The sequence below is a fragment of the Seriola aureovittata genome, chromosome 2, assembly GCF_021018895.1.
Source record: "Seriola aureovittata isolate HTS-2021-v1 ecotype China chromosome 2, ASM2101889v1, whole genome shotgun sequence".
Taxonomy (NCBI): Eukaryota; Metazoa; Chordata; class Actinopteri; order Carangiformes; family Carangidae; genus Seriola; species Seriola aureovittata.
Genome location: NC_079365.1, coordinates 21,298,586 through 21,321,624, shown reverse-complemented (window position 1 = coordinate 21,321,624; position 23,039 = coordinate 21,298,586). Strand labels below are relative to the sequence as shown.

At 39.4% G+C, this 23,039-nt stretch overlaps 1 protein-coding gene across 2 annotated transcripts in view; it reads left to right on the top strand.

Annotated features, from left to right (window-relative positions):
- Positions 1-8,872: 8,872 nt before the first annotated feature.
- The window catches only part of LOC130175375 (potassium voltage-gated channel subfamily D member 3-like), an 80,175-nt gene continuing 66,008 nt past the window's right edge, over positions 8,873-23,039 (top strand). For both annotated transcript variants that reach the window (XM_056385834.1, XM_056385826.1), the window contains exons 1-2: positions 8,873-9,345; positions 10,345-11,515. In XM_056385834.1, the coding sequence (XP_056241809.1) occupies positions 10,413-11,515 (1,103 nt within the window). In that variant the 5' untranslated portion in view covers positions 8,873-9,345; positions 10,345-10,412. The remainder of the gene's footprint in view (positions 9,346-10,344; positions 11,516-23,039) is intronic.

Sequence of the window (23,039 nt, the reverse complement as noted above, 5' to 3'; positions counted from 1 at the left end):
TGAATAGTCTCAACAACTATTAGATGGATTACCATTTAATTCTGTACAAATATTCAAGGTTCCCAGAGGATAAAATTTGTTTCATTTTTATTTCTGGCGCCATCAGCAAGTGAAAGTCACTTATCCAATCAAATATCTGAGCCTCTACTTGATGGACTGGCAACAAATTTGTACAGACAGTCATGTTTCCAATAATGAATCCTAATGACTGTGGTGATCTCCTCCTCCTCTATTCCTCTGTTGCCACCATGAGGTTGACTTGTGGTTTTGAGGGAAATGTTTCTAACCATTGAATGCCCTTGAATGAAGTTTCCCAAAGAATGAACTAAAATAACTAGACATTATGTTTTCAGATTGTCTCTCTGTCAGTCCTATCTCAGCAACACTTGAAATTTCTTCAAATTTGGCAAAAACATTGACAAGATTTTGGTGGTAAAACTTAAAAGGTAAAGGTCACGGTGACCTCATAAAACACATTTTTGGACATAACTGATAAATTCATACGCTTATCATGACAGAATTTAACACAAATGTCTTATAGGATAAAATTATGAAGTGATGACATTTTATATTCAAAAGGTCAAAGGTCAACTTCACTTCACTTCACATGATAATGTTCTGCAAAAACACCTCTGGCTATTATTCAGTGCTGTAACTCTAGTTTTTCCATTACTCTTATGACTAAATAAAAACTGCTAATTAGCAAATACTGACATCCTATATTAAGATTGTGAACATGGAAAACATACCCACTAAACATCATTATCACTGAGTATGCAGCAAGCTGATGTTAGCATTTAGTTCAAAGCACCATTGTGCCTATTAACTACAGCCTCACAGAAATGTTAGCATTGCTGTAGAGTCTTAGCCCTGATGCTTAATAAATCACTTAAATCGTTAATTGATTATCTGTTTCTGTTGATCAACATATCAATTGATCAACTACTTGTTTCATGTCTATATGATTTATTAGAATATTATTATGGATTTCCCCGTCAACTTGTTGTTGAGCCTGCCTCCCTCCTCCAGGGCAATCTAGTGGCTGTCTCGTGTCTGCTTTATGCTTTGATGTCTCTGAATAACCGTGTTGCACATAATGATGCGAACCATTATGCACTAACTAGGTCAAAACAGGAGAAACCCAATTGGGCTTTTACATCCTCCACTTGTCACATGTACTACACTCCCATTTATGCATCTTTTATTTGAGTTTAAGCATTTCAAGTCCAGTAAATAAACTTAAATGGTTCAAAGGTAAGCAGTAAACTGCCCAAGGTGAGAAAAGGTGTAAGTCACTAAAAACTGAAAAAACATGTAAATTTCACAGAAAACAGGCCTTTTTCACGGATTAAGAAACGGTTAATTTATAATTTTCCTGCAGCAATGAAAGTAAATGAATCCTTGAAAGTTAATTTTAAACAATTCCTAAAGGTGCTCAACTTTTGTCTGTACAAAGGCAGTGTTGGAACAAATTGTGTTGCTACACCCTCTGATGGTTTTTTATTAGGACAATACTGTATTGCAGGAAGTAGTACTGTATATTGATGTCACAATAGTGAGAAAAAGACGAGTAAAGGAAGACAAACTGATCAGGTGTTCATCCTAGAGCAAGATGATGATCCAAAACATAAGAAGAAAAAAACTAGACAGTAGCTTCAATTCAGTCTCCAGAATTAACAGCAGTTATAGTGTCAGGACGACCTCAAAAAATGTTAAATTTCCACTTTAGAAAGCAAGTTATGAATGTGTTTAGCTGTTGAATGAGTCAACAACTTTATGACATGATTCCTTGTTTTTCAAAATGTTTATTATTTATTTGTTCTATGCTTTCATTTCAGAAACACACCATGTACATTTTGTGTGTGTTTTTGAGGTGTACTAAAACTTCACTTGTATGCAAGGGCATATATGCAACCGTAAATAATATATATTAAAAACATACAAAAACAAATAGAAAACACCAGCTCATCAGATCCAACCTAATACATGAAATGATTAAGTTTGTCTCGTTTGAACCCATTGAGGCCGATGATTTTGTCAGCCAGGACTTCTATAATTGAAAAGATTCATTACTGTATGTAATTTATTACTTTGTCATGTATCAGCCTTGGACTCCTTGGACCATTCACTGCGCTTTTAATTAAAACACTGAACTATGATAACGTTGCTATTTGCTGAAAGGCAATGAAATATAATGGGGAAAGTTATATAATGTTTTGTGTTGTACAGTACAAGGCATGTTTGACAACAAAGCAAAGCAACACTTAAGGGTCACTTTGCCATGTTGACATATCTTGCTGTGTGCATCTTCACACAATTAATCACGCATTTTTAATTTTGCAGACTGCATATTTGACTTTTGTCCTTCAAGAGATGTGACTGAGTCATTCAGATTCCCATGTGATAATACAGCTCAGTTAAATACCTCACTTTAACAAATGTGCATTTTCTGGAATCATGTGCTGATGACAGAAGACTTTCAAAACTCTACCATAGACCGTTCTATTCATCATTTCAGTCAGACTTATGCCTGTGTGTCTATATATGCTAATTTCTCATACTCCCCTCCTGATTTGAATGAATTTTGTGTGCTGTTGGCTGTTATGAATTTCATATAGGATTTGGTGTGCTGTTGATTTGCTCTGCTGCTTAAAGCTTAAGAGGCTCCCGGAGTCAAAACCATTTCTCTCTAAGTGGTGGGCTTTTATTTTTACACAACAACCAGCATGGTGATACTGGTCAACTCTGCAGTCAATCCATCATTTGTCTCTGTTTTTGCACATTTCCTCTGCAACAGGGTTTGCATGTGTTACTCTGCAGTGGGGTTTGTTATTTGGGATAATGAAGGCTGGGTTTGGATCTTTTGTAAGTGAGTCATAAGATGACTACTCAAACATAATCAATGCTACTGGCTTTCATCTGAACTCATTTATCCACACCCACACTGTATCTCTGGGTCTATAGTCTGTCAGACTGATGGTCTGCCTTGCCTTTCCCTCTTTAAGATATACACTTATGATTTTTCATACTCACAATGATTCAGACTCCTCCGTCTTTCTGTTAGCTCTTTCCTTTGTTGTTTTTTTTTGCAGCCTCTCAAGCCCACTGCTTCTCCAGCCGCTCATGTTCCGTAATTGTTCAGAGGACATCTGTGGCCCATGTCCACCTCATTACCTTTTACTTTCTCGTCTTGACTGTCAGATCCCTGTCTCTTTCTCGCTATCAAGCTTTGATCTATTTTTTTTTGTTTATCTAGCTATCTGTCCATGTGATTGTTAAAATGGGACGCATGCATCCACCTGCATTTCAAATTGAATTTCTACTGTATCTACCTTGAATTTCAGTATTATAGCACATGTAACCGATGAATGGGTGATGGATAATGGCTCCAGACTGATACCAGATACCAGATAAAGAATGACATCAAACCCTCTCAATTTACAGCATTCCTGCTCGTGATAAATATTCAATAGACTGGGGCTTAGCAGATAGATTACAGCATACTAAATCATTTGCAATCATCATGGGTCACATAGTTAAGGCTTATTTTATACATAAGTGATGCAATGAGAGATGATGCGGAGTGAATTATGAAACTTTAGGATGTTTTTGGCTTTCTTCTTGGTGTGAAAAGAGATTTAGAACAACGTGAGATAGGTTAGTTTAGTGGAAAAGAAAAAGTGGTTCACCGTGATGTTAAAAGCAGCTTTGCAGTAACTGTTTTAGATTCTATAATGTTAGTAATAATTTCAGTGACTGAGTGAATTAATGATGTAAGAAATGACAAACACTGTTACTCTAATGTAGATGGATGTAAGAGTCAGTTATTGGCAAAAATGTGTCTAGTAATTCACTGAAGAAACTAACCAGCATTTATATAAAACTTTAAACTCGCCTTAATTATATAATAACAACAGCGGAACAAGCTGTAAACACAACACTGACATATTATCACCTGATTTAAATTGATGTAGCAAACAGTTGCCTATTTATACCTCTGGCAGACACCGAGCAACATTAGCATTCATTTGGAGTTGTGTTCTTGACCGCTTGACATATTTAAGTTTAATATTCACTCTAGGGGTGGGCGATCTGGCCAAAAGATCATATGCCAGTCTGTTTGGGTAGGAACACAATCGACAATCTGAATCCCCACAGATTTGGTTGAGACATGTGATCACATAATTAGTCGTGCATACGGTTGCCTGGACACACAAAGCCTGTCACTTCAACTCATGGCTAAAGACCCAACTCACAAATCTTTGCATCTTCTTTCAGCTCTCCTTTTATTCTTAAAGTCTGTTGTGATTAGTATCTTTCTGCTGCTTTGGTGCTTCTTTGGGATCTTTGTCCGCCTGCCGCTATTCCACACCCACAATCCCTTCTTCTGTTTACAAATTGTGTTACAACCAATCACACTTATTCAGTTCATTGTAAGTTTTGCGCTGAAAATTTACATTTTATTCTGGAAGTCAGGACAGGATGCGGTAATTTGTATTACCGTGAACTTGACGTGTTTGTCTCTACGGTTTTCAGGAGCTTGACACAATTACGCATGCGCGACATCCACCTCTAAACTCCAATGGGCAGTGGCACAGTTCACCATTCAGCCAATCGGAGGAGGCTATCTGTATTTTGAGGAGGCTCCTTGGTTCACCAGATCACATGACCGGTCTTATAATACATCCATGGTTACACTGAAACAACTTCTGGGTGCACTGAAAAATACGTGACCATACTCTGAAAACACGCGAACAGCACTCCATGCCAGCGCAATCAGCGCAGATGTATTCAGAAGTCATTACATTAACACACACAAGCAGCCTATATCACGCTGTGTTAAGGTGATGGGGTGTGTAAATACGCAGTGTGTATATGCGTGTTTTTGGGGTGTATGTGAAGTTTTCGTTATGTATGTGGTTAATTTGATGTGGAAACATGAAACTTTAGCGTGCTCATCAGAAACAACCATGTCCGTTGATAAAATGTTAGCTGTTAAAGAAAGATCTACAATGACGGCATTGTAGCATGCAGCATAAAGGTGATCATTTGTTGTGAGTTCTGAGCACAGTCGTTGTGAATTCAAGGTAGTCTAACATACAACATTAATTCTTTATAAATTAAATCTTTATATGCCATGGAAACCATGACGCTTAGAAGAATGAACCGAGAAATCACCTTGAATAATTTCTGACATAATGATGATCAAACAGCTAAATATAAGGACTTATTGTAGCAATCTAATCTAATTCAAATGCCTCAATCAAAATGAAAAACGGCTCAGATAAATGGTAGCAGATGAAGGCTGTATCAGGTCCTGCACTCTCTTAGTTTATGTGGTCAGGGCTATAATTAAAAAAAAAAAAAAAAAATTGGCTGTCATCCAATCAACAAGCAGCATCCCAGGTGCAAGACAGCCAGATGAAAAACACCTTAGAATCTCAGCTGTTGGTTTGGCTGGAGCTGCAGAAATTGGATGATTAACTATTACAGAAATTATACAAATTACTATCTAAGATTTAAATACATGATAAACAGTGACAGATTATACCTGCATTTCTAAATGCCAAAGCACTGCAAAGATTAAATTCAGCCTTATCAGTGCATATTTGGTTGATATATGCCAGAACACACAGACATTTTTTATTTTATTTTATTTGCTTGCTTTTTTTTTTTTTATCAGTAGAATTTGGTGCGCAGTAAGTGTTAACAATTGCATTTACTTGAAAGCTATCCACACAAGAATTTATTGTAAATGAGATCCAACAAACATCCTGTATTTTCTCACACTTGAGGAAATATGGTTTGAGATAAAGTTAGAAAGTTACTGCGGGGGAAAAAAAGAAAAAAAAAAACCTGATGGAAAAGGAAGGATTTAGAAAACACTGCTATAAACAAAATTGTATTACCTCAAAGGACATTGCATTTGAAAAATGGCTGACATAATTACTTGCTTGCAAAGCTATTTGCATATCAGTTTCCTTTTCTGGAAAGGAGTTTAGTCTGTTTCTTTACTTTTTTTTCTCATTTATTCTCTCAAGATATACAGTGGAGTCCAAATGTTTTGGGACCTGACTACTTCTTTTTTGAATATTGGAAAGTCTTCTCTGTAGCCGTCTCATGCAAAGTGTTGTGATAAATTGCATGTAAGTGATCTTCTCTAAAGTTCAGCTGCCACCCCAAAGGTTTGAACATGTCACAGAAAGAAGAATGAGTGGAAAAAATGATCCACAGCGCAGAGAGGGCTATGCTGGCATTTGGTAGACTGAGGTGATATATTCGTAAAAGAAAAAAAAAACTCACACAATAAAAGAATAAATCTGCTCAAGACAATGAAAGAAAGAAAGATTATAACTGTTTTTAAGCTGCGAGCTTTCAAATGTGTATATACGCAGGGAAATAGTGATGTAACTAAAGAGGTCTGTGTAGTATGAATATGTGCACGCTGACTTCTTCCTTAATGATACGTCGGAATGGGTCTGTACATCAGTTGTATTCAGTGCTCACTGAAAAAGAAGGTTACACTACAGAGAAAAAAGATATTTAAAAGAAAAAAGAAGAAGAAAAAAAAATACCTTAAAATATTTTCATTCTTCGGCTCGACGGCTCTACAAGACCACTGATATAACAAAAGCAAGCCTCTTTGTGAGAGAAACCCTGCATCTTAAAAAATGTTCAAAGACTCAATTCATGAATATTTTACACGATGTGCCAGAACTTCATCTGAGCATCTGAATGTACTGGAGTCCATCAATAGCCTATCTGTCTTAACACCCAGGCCACACAGCATCTCCCGCGCTCTCCCCCTTTTTCTTTCTCTTCCTCTGCCTCCCCTCTCTCCTCTCACAGCCACACACAAGGCCATCCATTCAAAGACCTTCCCCTTCCAGCCTCAGCAGTCCCCTGAGGTGCCTATGTACAGACTATGGTGCCTGGGTTTGAAGTGTGAGGCAGTGAGGGAGAGCCACTGGGGCTCGTTGCTTCTTCCTCTCTGATGACGAAGCTCTATAGGACTTCCTTTGACACCCACTCTCAGTTAGATGATGAAGGTGTGTTTGAGAAAAATGATGGCAGATCGAGTTTTTAGTGACATATTAACACTAATACTTAACACTTCTATAAAAGCCACTTGTCCATGCAAAATACTGTATATACTGTAGTTCAAACTCTGGAAAAGACCGGTGTAATACTTTAGTAATTCATTATTTTGCATGAAAATACAGTAAAAGAAAAAAAAAAAACAGTTTTTAATTCATTGCTTCCTATAGGAAATGTGATTCATGAAGAGAGATGGCATGAAATTTTCAAAAAGCATTTATAGCATAGCTATAGCTATCACTCAACATGCTTTACACTTTTAATTCAGTGAAAGGTTAAAACCCAGGGATGGATTATCAACCAGGCAAAGCAGGAAACTGCCCCAGGCCTCCAGAACTCCTGGGGCCCTGAAAGCTGCACTGCATGTAAAATGGTTTGTGTTGATTTCATTGACAATCTGTCCAGGAATATGCAACACTGAAGCACAATACATGACATGTGATGGGATCCGTTTCACTACCTAATTTTGACAGAACATCACTGTGTCTAAAAATAGTTTAAACACCTTTTATTATTTAATTTTAATGCTTGTATGGGTCTGAATATATGTGTTTTTATAAAATTACCACACACCAACTTTTCGGACAGATGGCACCATAATGGTCTGAGTATAGGACAATATTTTTTCCTGCATTTTACATTTGAAAAAATGAGGGTCATCTTACATTCGAAAACATTTCTGTTTTCGCACCTGTCCACTGCGTTCTACAGGGAGGCTGTTTCTGTCCGAGTGTTGCATAATGAATTGTTTATATAGCCGTATGAATGTTGCATCCGTGTTGCACAATCCTGCATCTCGTTATTTACATCCAGTGCAAGCATTCAGAGCCAGTGCAAGAAGTATTGAGTCCTATAAGCGGAGAGGTGGAAACTAAGGGTGTGGAGGTCGGGATGTGGCATGTAGTGATTCCAACCTTCATGCAGGAAACCACAGTTTGTTTGTTTTTAAAGATAGTGATTGCAGGTTGGCAGTGGGTTCGACACAGTCATTGAACATATTCTGGGGTTTGGCAGAATTACCCAGGACTGACATTCTTGTTTAGCGATAGTGTTGGTTTACAGTGTCTTTTAGAGTTAGCAGTCCCTGAAGGAAGTCCAGTTGTAAAGAGTTTGCCTACATTGGAGGAAATAAATCCCTGATAAGCGAAACTGAGTCAAAAACATCTATTGAAAGTGTTTCATGTTTCTGAAGCAAAGGCAAAGTTTACCAGATAAGGGCTATCTTATCTTTAAGACTAGTAGTATTTCTGGGAAACTTTCCCAAAAGGATTAGTCTGATAAAGTGTGTATTATTATTATTATTGTATATTATGATTATTTTTTATTCAAAATCAGGTGTTGGGAAAGGGATGATTGTTTAATATAAAAGCAATGTAGCCTCCAGTGCTCACTGCACAGAGATAGGGAGGTTAATGGGGGGCCATGCAGCAGCCCCGAGTAGTTCAGTCCTATCATGTTTGCTGTTATTTGAAAAATAATAGTAATTTTTGTGGAATAATGCATTATCCCTCAAAGTATTAGTTTACAACATACATTTACTTTAGTTAAAACAATCTTTTCCGCTAAAGCCTATTTCTCCTGTGCTCTACAGTGAGTTTACTTACACTGCAGTGACTGTTGGGATTTTTAAAACCTCCTGTATGACTCCGATATCCCCACCATTACCGTATACTGTGGCATTTTCTGCTTAAGTAAGCAATGCAGCAGTACATTATTGGACTGAGCCCAAGTGACAGGGCGAGTGTGATACATATGATGGTAAAGTGAGGCAGAGGGAAGGAGGGCTGGTGACACAGAGCTGGCACAGTGAGAGAGACGCACATTGTACTTTGTGCCGTGAAGAAGGAAGCGCGCGGCTCCTCTCCTCCACATCTCACTTTCCAAACACGGACGGGGAGAAAGCAAAGAAGCCAGGATGTAGAATCAGTTAGAGGATGTCCTCAGATCCTGCTGCTACAGACCGTTTCTTCTAACTCTTGTGGAGACAGACTCTGGTTAAATCTGCTTCTTTTTTTTTTGGTCATTTTTATTTTTTCAATTTTTTTTTATTTTTTATTTTGGCGCTCAGCTCGGTGTTAGGAGTCTCTCGACCGACCGAGGAGGAGAGGTGCTTGCTCGCTGCTTCATCCCGCTTGATGGATCCGAGCTCCTCTTCGCTCACGTGTAACTGAGGACTCAGTCTTCATAGAAACTCTTCAGTTTCTGTTTGGAAGCGCTGGGAGTGTGTTCCCTCCTCCACTTTTATCGGTGAGTGTTTGCTATCAATATCACTGCATTTCTTATCGTGTTGTCATTGGAAGTGTTAAAGATGCATCTCGAAATTAGCACGTCAGATGAACAGGTGTATTTGTTGTAGAAGTTAAGATTATGTGCGCGCGTGAGGAAAGGTATTTTCAGTTGGTTCAAAACGTAACCGACCTTTTGCTCACGTTTTTAATATGTTTACAGGGTGTGTAGAAACACAGGGTATTTACTTCAAATGGCAAATAAACTGACCACGTACTACAAAAGCAAATTCAGGCCATTAATATATTTATTTTTGAATTAAACCACCAAAGAATTATGTGATAAGATTTCCACATAGATAAATCCGGAGCTGGTTACCTCGTGAACACGATTCAACAGGTCTGTTTCAGTCCATGACCGTCAGTGAGACTAATGATGCTGCTCAGGACAGATAGGTTTGTGGTTGTAGTTGTGTCTTCTGATGCTGCTGCTTATGTTGTTAAAGTTTAACTGATTAACTGCATTGCATTCACTGTACATTCACATTTGCAGCAAATGTGGGCTTAGGTCCATAACAGAAGTCATTTGGTTTACAAATGTAACTCAACAAAACCGTGTAACCAAACTGCTGCAGGCTTTAGATATCAGTAGAAATCTTGAAGTATACAGTATTTCATATGAACTTCATACTGAGGCCAGACCTCATCTTTACCTGTGTGCTGCCTGTCAGGTTGCACTTGTGCTTTATAGTTGTTGCCATACATCAGTTTTTTTGTTTTTTTCCACAAAATTGGATGACATTTTGGGCAGGTTCTGGTGGATTTGAACAGAGAGCAGGGGAGAGTGACTAGAAATTTAATAGAGGGGAAAAGTCATTTGGAACTCGAAATGTCACAGGTTTCATTCTGCTCCTTTTACAGCATCTTGATTGGCAAACATTGATAATTTGGCTGATCATCTGATGTGCTGCTGTTTTCAGCTTTATGTTTCCTCTTTTTTTTACTGCCATTTATTTCTCAGATGCCAGTTCATTTTGAGGCGAGTCGGGTCTGAATGTGAGGACGACTTGCTTTGAAGACTGCTTCACAATGGCAACAGGAGTAGCAGCATGGCTTCCTTTCGCTAGGGCAGCAGCCATTGGCTGGATGCCTGTTGCCAACTGCCCCATGCCTGTTGCCCCGAGAGACAACAGTAAGAGACAGGACGAGCTGATCATCCTCAATGTCAGTGGCCGTCGTTTTCAGACCTGGAGAACCACTCTGGACCGCTACCCAGACACCCTACTGGGCAGCTCTGAAAAAGACTTCTTTTACAATGAGGAAACCAAGGAGTACTTCTTTGACCGGGACCCTGACGCCTTCAGAAGCATCCTCAACTTCTACCGGACGGGGAAGCTCCACTACCCCCGTCACGAGTGCATCTCAGCCTACGATGAGGAGCTCACCTTCTTTGGCATCATCCCTGAGATCATCGGTGATTGCTGCTACGAAGAGTACAAGGACAGAAAGAGGGAGAATTTAGAGCGGCTGCAGGATGATCAGGAGGAGAACAAGGACATGAAGCTGCCCAACATGAACTTCAGGGAGACCATGTGGCGAGCCTTTGAGAACCCCCACACCTCCACCATGGCCCTAGTCTTCTACTATGTCACTGGTTTCTTCATCGCCATCTCAGTCATCACTAATGTGGTGGAGACGGTGCCGTGTGGTTCCACTGCCAACCAGAAAGACATGCCATGTGGCGAGCGCTACACCGTGGCGTTCTTTTGCATGGACACCGCCTGCGTCATGATATTCACAGTGGAGTACCTGATGCGCTTGTTCGCTGCGCCTAGCCGTTACCGTTTCATGCGCTCTGTGATGAGCATCATCGACGTGGTGGCCATCTTGCCGTACTACATCGGCCTGGTGATGACCAACAACGAGGATGTGAGCGGCGCCTTTGTGACGCTGCGAGTGTTTCGAGTGTTTCGCATCTTCAAGTTCTCCCGTCACTCGCAAGGCCTTCGGATCCTGGGTTATACACTGAAGAGCTGCGCTTCAGAGCTGGGCTTCCTCCTCTTCTCTCTCACCATGGCCATCATCATCTTCGCCACGGTCATGTTCTACGCAGAGAAGGGCTCCAGCTCCAGCAAGTTCACCAGCATCCCAGCCTCTTTCTGGTACACCATTGTCACCATGACGACGCTGGGGTGAGTAATAGACATATGCACACCCATGTGAACACACACGCACATACATATACACATTCACACACACATACACATACACATACACACACACACACACACACACACACACACACACATACACACACATGCACACACACTTGCAGGTAAATACATGTGTACACATCCTAAGAAGCCGCCACCTCTTGTTTCCTGTGCTCTACCTGTATTTGTGTTTGTCACAGAATTAAAACAGCCGTTTATGGTGTTAATAAATGAACTAGATGCATTGTCTTGTGTATTTTTGTATAAATTGAATAATTTATGAAAAACCACTTTGAATTTCAAATGAGAATTAAGACAGACCGCCCACATAACTCAGTACACTACAGCTTATTTGAGGCTGCCAGTGTGAGTAATGGTGGGCAGCGTAGCATTTATCTACCAGTACAAACACTCGTGGCATTTTGTTTACCTCACTTAGAGACAGTGGTTGAATGCACACAATACAGCGAGGTATTGAATAGATGCCCAGATGCTACACAGGTTTGCTTGTGCATTAAGGACTCGACTGATGTAGAATCACAGTATATAGTGGGTTTTTTTTTTTCGTTTTATCTGTATTTTCATTTATGGTGCTGTAATGTCTGTTTCCATTTTATTCTCTAAAGAAAATGATGTAGCCTGACCTCAGACATGAAAGAGCACCACTGAACCATTATGATTAAAATGATACTCATGATAGAAAAAAAAACGAAATAACTGGTCAGCCAATGTATAATTATCCAATAAGCTAACACATAATTTTTCCACCTTTGCACCCCTTGTGACATTTAAATGACACGATTCCTGATAACCTTTTGATAAGGTAGTAAGGAGCTTGTTTGATTATTTTACAGAAGGAGAAAAAACTTTTTTTCACTGTATTTCTGACAGATTTCTTTTCTCCTAATTGACACCAGACCAGAAGCAGCGTATTTATGGTTTAGGCAATCGGTGTAAAAATGCCTTGTGAGGAATTAATTTAACTGCATTAGAAAGTGAGATCTCTCTGCCGCGTTCCTGGAGGCGAGGTGTCCCATGTGAGATCTTCTGTCACCTTTATTATGATTCCACTATGCTCTTAATGTTTCACACAAGCTTGCTAAGGTTCAGTGCCATGAATGGCAGGGTGAACTTGAAAGTGTTCCCGAAGTTAGGCTGGGTGAAGTAGTCTATTATGAAGGCACAGTGGAAGAATAATTATGAGTTCCTGCAAATCACTTTGTAACTCAGGCTTTTTTGTAGGTAATGCTGTATATATAAATGCAAGACTTGGGATAAAATGGCATGGCTCCAAAATGCATTAGGTGGCCACACTAATGCAAATGAGTGTTAGACATGTATTTCTGAAGACAAATGGCTAAATCATCAGACAAGAAAAGCATTAACATTGTTTTAACACAATACCCACATGCCCACATGTACTTTGAAAGGGTTTTTTGGTTCATGTAATTCCTCCTTTTTGTCCACACAGGCTGTGAGGAGATTCCTTCCTAACATTATTCCAGTGTAAGTGGATACCTTCCAAAAGTTACATTCTAGGGTTGTAAAGTAATTTCATACAACACAGAAAAGCAGTAAATCCTCACATTTGAGAAGCTGTAACCAGTGAGTATTTGGTATTTTTCACTAATGAATTACTTAACCATCAATCAGTTATCAGAACTGCTGATTCTTTTTCTGGATGGATTTTTAGTGCAGATGTTCACCGTTGTTTTCCTACCCCTGCAGCTCACCAAGGAAACACAGTCCGAGTTATAGTGGGTATCTCCCAGAGTTACAGTCGAAATTCCCTCTTTGTATATACACAGACCGCTTAATTTCAAAATACATTCTTGCACAGAAAGTCGATTGTGTCCTCATCACTTGCCCTGACGTTGCTCTAGGAAGGGATCTCTTCACAACCACTATGGACAGAAGGAACAATTACAGCAAACATGGTGGAAAGTAACTAAGTGCATTTACTCAAGTACTGTACATAAGTACTGTTTTGAGGTACTTGTACTTCTGCTCCACTATATTTCAGAGGGAAATGTTACACTTCCTACTCCCACATACATTTATTCGAAATAAACTTATGTCAAACAACATATTGTTCAAGATTAAACCAGTGGTTTCCAACGTTTTCGGCTTCTAACAGTTCCACCAAATAATGATTCTTGTCTCTTAGCTTCTCACATGGTTTCCTTTTAATAAATGTTCAAATCATCCAATAGCTTAACAAAAATCAAGGATGAGAGAAAAAGTCTAAAAACTGAAAACTGATTTATGTACCAAAACTTTTTTTTTTCTTCTTTTCTCCCATTAATTGTCTCACAACACCTCAGAATTACCTGGTTTCCCTGTATATAAAACTGTATATGAAGTAGTTGAAACTAGCTCCACCTCCAGTCGCTACAATAGTTAGGCTACATGCTGCTTACATTCTTGAGTCTTCAGTATTAATCATAGAATAATGATGTCATACTGTATATAATGATACATCAGTCAGATGGACCAAACCAATAATTTTACTTTACTACTTTATTACATTTTGCTGCTAATACTAGTACTTTTACTTTAGTAGGATTTTTCATGTAGGACTTTTACTTGTAATGAAGTATTTTTACATTCGAACTTCACATAAGTAAAGGCTCCGAGTCCTTCTTCCACCTCTGCCAATAACTCAATGTTCATATGGTTATGTTTGTATTCTTTTAAAGCCTCGTTTTTTAATACTATTAATGGTTGGCAGTTACACCTACTATTAGCCATTCAGTAGTACAGTTTGTAATTACCTCTCTGTGGTACTTTTCATCGTCAGTGGCAGAGTCCACCATTCCCACACTAGAATTAAATTACCAACTAGAACTGAAATCCATAATTATGAAAAAATGTGAACCTGTCCTTGCCAAAAATAATTTTAAATAAAGTCTCATCTAAGACACTTTTTTACAGGTATACTTCTGCAAACAGGACCATAGGCTGAGAGCTTTAAAACCTGTATACATTGTGTCAGAAGAGCTGTGATTTCTGCAGTGTTCTTTGAGCGATCTGCTCAGTAAATATGAATACTGGACAGGAGAATGTGTAGGCTGTCATGCTGCCCCTGAATTGACCCTTATTAAGGTTCATGACGTAACCCTGGAATTCTAACAAAGTATGTCCAGTTTCCCTGCCGAGGAGTGACATGTTTAACTGGTAACTTTCTGTCATTTAAAGTGACATTACTGTTGTTTCAGAACAGAGAACTGTTATTTATTCTTCAGGTTGAGGTCAGTGTGTCGCAGATTTGTATCTTCACAAATAAAGAAACAGAAACCAGATGAAAAGTCAAGCATGGATCTCCACCCCAGAATAGCTCTTTTAGTCTCTCCCTCTGAATGAGGGCTCATCGGGCTGCGTAACCATACCTGTGCTACAGTATTTGTATTTTTGTATTTTTGTATTTGTGTGTGTGTGTGTGTGTGTGTGTGTGTGGTGTGTGTGTGTGTGTTGTGTGTGTGTGTGTGTGTGTGTGTGTGTGTGTGTGTGTGTGTGTGTGTGTGTGTGTGTGTGTGTGTGTGTGTGTGTGTGTGTGTTATGAGAGAGTCTTTTTTATCACACATTCTAAAGGAGAGAAATGCCAAGGTGAAAGCATTATGCAAATTTTGAACCCTGAACAATGAGTTTGAGTGTGGAGTAGGCAGCAGCACTGAGAGTCTATCTACAGCTCCAACAATGGTGATCCTCATAGCTAACCAAGGACAGTCAGGAATCAGGAAAACTATCAATTGATGTCCAAGGCTCACACAATCACTTTGTGAATATTAATATTTATTATTTATTTTTCTATATAAAACCAATGTCCAATATATAGAATTTAAGATTTCTTGACAAAAATCTGTTCATTTTATTTTCTTCCAAATAGGATCTGACCGTGTTTGTTTAGTCCTTTTATTGTTCAGATTTTAAACACAACAGAGAATTCAAAAGAGAATTTTAAATTGGCATTGTTTCAAAGATGGGAATCACATTTTATTATGTGATGCTGGGCTTTGTTTCTGCGCTGCCCAACATAAATCCCCTTCTTCCCCTCCATGAACATTGAATGAATATGTCAAAAAATACAAACACATGCAGGAACAGTACTCCAATCCACACCTCAAAACAAAATCAGGTAGGTGAAAATGAGAGTGTACAAATAGAGATTCTCGTACAGTTTCTTTAATGTGCAGAAAATGAGGCTAATCCCTGCGTAATTATAGCTGCTGTGTGAATGCCCGGTAGCCTTTCATGAAGCTGTGTGTGCCCTCCCACCTGTCACCTGTTGATCTGCTCACCTGCTGAAAGGATGTATGCTCAGCCAATGAGGTCACCAATAATCCATACGTCGAAGTACAAAAAAAAGGCACAGGGTGAAAAAAAAATCTTAATCTTGTAACACTTCGTTTTAGTGTTTTAGCTTTTCTAGTCAATTTTGTCAAAGTGATCTCTCTTATTCAAGATCACCAAACTGTTTTTATCCACAGATTGGTGTGTGTGTGTGTGTGTGTGTGTGTGTGTGTGTGTGTGTGTGTGTGTGTGTGTGTGTGTGTTCATGATCATGTGTGTTTGTTTGTGTAATGACTATTCATATCTGACTGACACATAAAACAAATTGCACTCACTTCCAAGTCCATTTCAGTTTTTGTTTCCATTTCAACAAAAAGCTGCAAACTTTCATCATCAGATGGTAAACAAGATGCTGGAATACATTTTTGTCTCACTCCATACTGTAGTGTTTTCTATTCTTTTTCAGCAAATCAAAGCACTTCACAGCAAACATACACATACTGCACACCCAGTTTATTGTACATTCATCATCAGTCAAACCTCAACACAGACATTTAGCTATAATGTGAAAAGTTCTGACGTTGACAGTTTAAAGTCAAGGCTGTCAACATTTTCATGAAATTTATACAGATTCCCAAAGAGCAAATACACACATTGATATGCTGATTCATTCTCTCTCACACAAACACACACGCGCGCACACACACACACGCGCGCACACACACACACACACTTACTGCCTTTGATCTTGTCTCACCGTTATGACCTGCCTCTCTGCGTCCTCTCCGTGTCTGCGTGAGCCCAGACAGCGCAGCACAGCAGTTCTGGGTAATGGGCTGTAGCTGAGGGAGATGAGAAGGGGGAAGGGGACTGGCTGGCTGTATAATCAGCCGCTTTCACTGTCCAGGAGCAGGGGTGTTAAATCAACCTCAGGTGGCTGATAAAAGGATCTGGATTGAATCTCAGCAAGGTCCGCTCCCTGCGGCTGCCTGCTGCCTGCTGGCGCTGTCGGAGCCGACCGGATTCGCGGCCATTGGCATCAGTGGGACAGGATCCTAAAGATTGATGAGGAAGGAGAAAGCCCTCTCTCGCCCCTATCTTTCTCTCCCCAACTATCTTTCCTCTCCCCTCATCCCCCATGAGTCTCCCAGGGGAACGGCTATTTTGAGAACACAGGCCCTGTGTATGAAAGGGAATTATCTGTTTCAACTATAATCTGATACACGATGCAGGCACAATGGATGAGAGCGATTGCTTTTACCTGCGTGACAGGTGCACTGGAAGCGAAGGTTCACTGGCACGCCACTGCGTCTCCCAAGTCACCCACGCCTCTAAAAACTTTATTAACCCAATAATGAGAGAAATATTAATGAGGTGTGCATTGAAATCTGACTCTGGTTTTATAATTAGAGTGATTCTCCCAGTTGTAGAGTCCTGGTCCTGGACGGAGGCTTGTTCTGTAGCAGAAAGTGAGAAAATGTTGTTATGCATGTAGGTCATGTTCCCATCTCTGCCTTAATCAGTGGCTATATATAATCTGCTTTTTTCTTCAGAGAGACTTTTAGCTCGCTCCCCTCTGTGTTCTCTGCTCAACATCTCTATTAGACAAAGTGGACTGGGCCTAGGGGCCAAAGGCAGGAAGAGAGAGGTCAGATGAATTGTGCTTCAGGTTCACAAAAACTCTTTGGTGCAAGTTTGGTCGACATGAGAAGAAAGTGGCCGAGAAAGGCCAAGTAAAACTTCATTTGATTCACTGTTGCATCTGTTTTGGTTCAGTGTCCACATTCATAAACCAAACTGTCATACACATGCTTATGTATGCACTGGAACTAATGATTATTTTCATTATTGATTAAGCGAGCGATTAATTTTTCAGTGAATCCATCAAGTTCAAATTATACTTTCTCTTTCTGTGTAGCCATGAGGGCCCGTGCATGAGAGTACGTCTGTACGTACATACACCCAGTGTGGGGCTTTATGACGTTATAGAATGACAAAGTCTGCAGACAGAGAGGGTCTTGGTGGATGGTTAGGTCAACAAATCATTAGACTTTGACACAGGAAACTACAATGTTGGTTTCTGTGAACCGTAACCCAAACCTTGATGTTTCTCAAACTCTAACCTAGTCGTTTTTTGTGCCTAAATTTATAACTAACCCTCATCCATAGCAGTGTTGGGAAAAAAAGAAAAAGTTGTATTTCTTAAAAGTGATTTGAAGCAGTTTTGGAAGGGACTGAAATGTGATGTTGTCAAGCTGACAGTGGTGAAAACGTTTGCTCTGGAGCACAATTATTAGAGGTGTCATGTCGGTTGGAGGACTTGTTGAACACGACCCTGTCAGTTTTGGAGCAATGTGGGCCTTTAATCATTTAATTAATGTTCATCAAAATGTCAAACTGTGAAAGAAGTACCCATCTTTTTCTCCGAACAACACTTCAAAACCCAAAGCTATTCAGTTTTCTGCATTATGAAAGGGAGAGAGCCTGAACATTTCAGAAGCTGGAGCCAGCAAATTTTTGGCATTTGGCCTAAGATATGACTTATCAGTTATCAAACCTATAGTTGGCTATTTTTCTGTCTATCGGCATCGGCTTATTTCGATCACAAGAATACAAATATAGTCCTCGGTAGAAACAGTTGAAACATACTTGTTCAGACTTTATTCTTGTGCGTCAGCGTTGCTAACCTGACGCGCCAGATGGTTTGTCGCACAGAACCATCTGTGAAGGCTTCTTGGAAACTGTTTGGAAAAGGGTTGGTGCTTTCAAAAAATACCTGGCAGGTGATTGGATTGCGCATAAAAGTCACTTTCACAAATACCAAGACGGTCACTTCTCTGTGGCAGCCTGTAGTTCCTCCCTCGTAGGACGCTGATTGTTCCGAACCATTGTAGTTTGTCCGCGAGGCGATCGCTTGGAGCCTGATTGCAAGGTTACAACCCTGCTGTTGTCTAGTTTGATCGTTCGGAAACCGGCATCTTTTCAACAAATGATAAGCTGCATCTGTCTGTACTTTGTCTTGAAGTTTGTGTTCCTCATCAACACTTTAGAACAAGTCAATGAGGTTAATTGTCTAACTTAAACTACAATAAGAAAAGTCTAGAGAAGTGAGTTTAGTCACAAGAAAGAAAGCAATAATCTCAAGCCTGGTTTTGATGAAAGGTATTCTTACAGGCATTCTTAGCTTGGCACCCGGTTCTGTGTAAAGGGATTAATTAACACTGGGTAGAACAAAGACTCTCATGTTGAGAGTGAATTATTAGTCTGTGTGAGTGTGTTAGTTTTTGCAGCATATACAGTATCCTTTTTGCTTCTTTTTTTATTGTTTTTTTAATCAAAATATGGGATCTCTATGTGTGGAAAAATTGGATGAGTGTATGGTGTTCTGCCTTTTGATTTGCTTGCTATGTAAACAAATCTCTATCTATATTTTCCTTGCATTTGTGTGCTGAGACATTATATTTCCACTTAATACAATGGATAATTGGTAAAACAAGGGGGGAGTTTGGATGGCATTCAGGAAATAAATAAATGCCAATTAATTCTGGAATGACATACATTGTTTTGTTAATAATTCAGGATCTCTGTGCCAAGCTGAAACAGAACTGGGATGTAGTGCTGCATAGTTTCTAAGTGGGAATATTCTTTCACACAAATCATCAGAGGTTTCATATCATGGTGGTTTTCGGCAGCCTGCTTTCAGATATAAATAATGGGCTATTTTGCTGCCTCGCTGAACCCATGGGGTCAAAATGAGCGCAGCTTGTAGGAAATTAGAAATATTCCTGCCTTTATCAGACCAAGTTCCACTTGGAGCCAATTTCCCAACACAAGGCTCTCTAATAGAAACCTTTCTAACGATAGCTGTGGAATTTAATTTAGCCCCAACATGGGTTCATTTAACACCTAAACTCATTTAAAAAGAATTAAACTTGCAAAGGATAGTGGTGTCTGGAAAGCTTAATGACCTCTGCTACCGGCGTGGTAAAATGACCATAGTCTTATCCGAGTGTACCATGTGCTCAACACACACACACACACACACACACACACACACACACACACACACACACACACACACACACACACACACACACACACACACACACACAAACAAACAGGCATGCGTATATCCTGCATTTAACCTTCATCACTGCCTTTAGTTCTCCTTTCAGGGTGGAGCAGCGTCAAAACATCTACAAAAAAAATCACCAGTCCAATCATCAAATCATGTTGCATCTACATTTAACACATTGTGGGCACAGAGAGCGGCAGTCACACAAGTATCAATGTTTTTACCTTCTGACATGGTTGGACATCATGTCATATGAAGTAGTTTTTGAGCATAAGCCCACCCACAACATTATCTTTGCACCATTTTCTCAAGAACAAACGATATAGAAACCCCAACTATTGACAGGTGCACAAGATATCATTCAATTTTGATCTTCCTTAAAGCATTATTAATTTTTAAATTTTTTTTTTTTTTTTTTTCTTAAATCACTTGCTGTAAACACCAAGGCGAACATGTTAGCAAACAGTTGCCTATTTACACATCCAGCAGACATAGAGCAACAGTATGATCCCCATGAGGTTGTATTTCTGGCCATGCAAATGCAAGCCCAATATTAATTCTTCTTTTAGATCTTTTTGTAGCCTGAAGTGAATATCTGGCTCTTTGGCTGCCAAAAGATCGACTATATGTTCACTATCTAGTTGCTGCTGTTTGATGCTGGGCTTGTTGTGCAGACTTGTTTGCCTGAGCTTTTTCTTCTGCCTGCTGTGGCTGAAAACTACGCTGATAAGAGCAGTGAAACTAATCCAAAACTATAACATTGTGGGCTGTAAAACCAAAACATTGAGCTGAAGGATGCTAAAAAAGTTTTCTAAAACTGAGAGAAACAGACAATTCATTCTAATGAGTTTATCATTACTTTAGACACCTTGAATATAACACATAGTCAAATAATCTATTCTTAATATAAGAATATTAGTGCAGTTTTAAAACTACAGTAGCATTTTATATAAATAATTTAAATGAATTTCAAAAAATAGTAAAGTCATTATTACAACTTGAGTTGTGCACTGAACTCATTTCCTCACCCTCTAAAACAGCAACAACAACTAAGTTATTACACATCAGTTCAATAACTAAGTTTTTAATTAATTTAGTCAATTCCTTTATATTCCCGTTTATCTGAAATCAGGCAATTCTGGCATCACTGAACAATCCTTTATCCATCTTCAGAGTGATCCAGCTTGAAAAGGCCGAACTGCTCACTCAGTTTCTGCTGTCACTGGACTCCAATTTTTTTTCACTTTCATCTTTTTGTCTTTCATCTCTTTTTCTCTTTTTAGCCCTAATTGTTTAGCACTCTCTTTTTTGCCAGTAAGGTATAATGGTTGTTTTTCATACCTGACTTGAGCACTGATCACACAGACTGTATGGTAAACACCAGCAGCTTCGGCATACTGTACCAGGAAATGTACTCTTCATATAGTCTGAACATAGCAGTAAACAGCCTTCAAACAGCGGGACCTGTGCTTTGTTGTTTGTTGTATAACAAAGCCTATTATAAACCTGTTGAAGTATCTTTTTCCTTTTTCCCTAACAAATCACTTAGTGCTCCTTTAATTGAGATTAACAAAAAGAGTGGCGAGAAGACTGGCAGCCTCGACATTTTTTTTGCAGCTGGGTTGGATTTTGTTTCATGTCAGCTTACTTCAGAAAGTCTTTTCCACTTAATCAAGAGCTGTTAGTGACTATAATCTTTCTTCTTGCTCTCCACATGAAACACAAAGAGACAGGGCTGCCTGTGTGTGTGTGTGTGTGTGTGTGTGTGTGTGTGTGTGTGTGTGTGTGTGTGTGTGTGTGTGTGTGTGTGTGTGTGTGTGTGTGTGTGTGTGTGTGTGTGTGTGTGTGTGTGTGTAAGAGGCAACAGGACATTTTGATTAGAGAAACACAAAGTGACACTTTTAGAGACCTTTTTTTAAACACTACATTTTCTAAGTTGTCTTCTTCAGTAACATAAGTCGGTGTTTGGTTGCCCATGATATGTCTCCTAAGGCTGCTGTGTGATCTCACCCTTAGCGAGAGTAGCATCGGGCTGTTGCCCACAGTTAGCAGAGTGGAGATGGAGCGCTGGCATGAAGACACTCGTCTGAGTTTTCATGCCAGACGAGTGTGTGTGTGTGTGTGTGTGTGTGTGTGTGTGTGTGTGTGTGTGTGTGTGTGTGTGTGTGTGTGTGTGTGTGTGTGTGTGTGTGTGTGTGTGTCATTGAATTTGGCATGCTAAGGTCAACAAAGTGAGGGGAAGTGTTCGGAGATGACGGAAAATGTAGGCCAAGGGAAAGTCAAGAGTTAAGAGAAATACAAAAACCCATATAGGAAGAATGGAAATTTTAAAAAGTGACTGAACAACAACATCCTAACAACGTGACACCGGGAGGAAATGGGAAAAGAGATAGATGAGACAAAGTAAGAACAAGGAGAGGCAAGCAAGTAGTAGGAGGAAGGCTTAAAGGGAAGTGAGTGAATGTCAAATAAAAAAAAAAAATGGGAGGAAGACAGCGAGGAAGAGAGAAGATGCGATGCTATCTTGTACAGTGTCCAACATGCTATCTCAAGATGTTTGTATCAGGGCACAAAGGAGAGAAGGAGAGAATGACACAGCACGCTATGTACCACGAATGAGTGGGTTATTTTTAGATGCTCGGCCCTTATCTCACTATACAGCTGGCAGGGGTTTGGCTCAGAGAAAAGGTAAAGAAAATGTACTAATAACCTTCAGCTGTGAAGGAGGATATATGCAGGGAAACTGTAGTGGTGCAATTATAGTTTTACTATTCCTGAGAAGTTCTTAAAACTTAAAGGGAGAAACAAATAAACATTTATTGTCTATTACTTTACAAAAAAAAAAAAAAATCTAACTAATATGAAATAACTGTAAGTGTGTAAATGTAAGTGTTTGCTTCACTGCCTGTTTGTTGTGTGCTGTCTACCTTAGGGGTGCATTTGCCACCCTGACATTATAAATAATACCAGCATGTTTATTTTTGTTTTCCATTACAGTCTCAAATGCAGCTGCAGAACACTGTCTCATGCCTCCCTCTTCACCTCGCCTTTAAATATCAATTTATATGCAGCCAGAGATCAGCCGATGTCTAAAAAGTGTAGGTTGTCTTACGTTTATTTGAATCAAGTATTCATTTT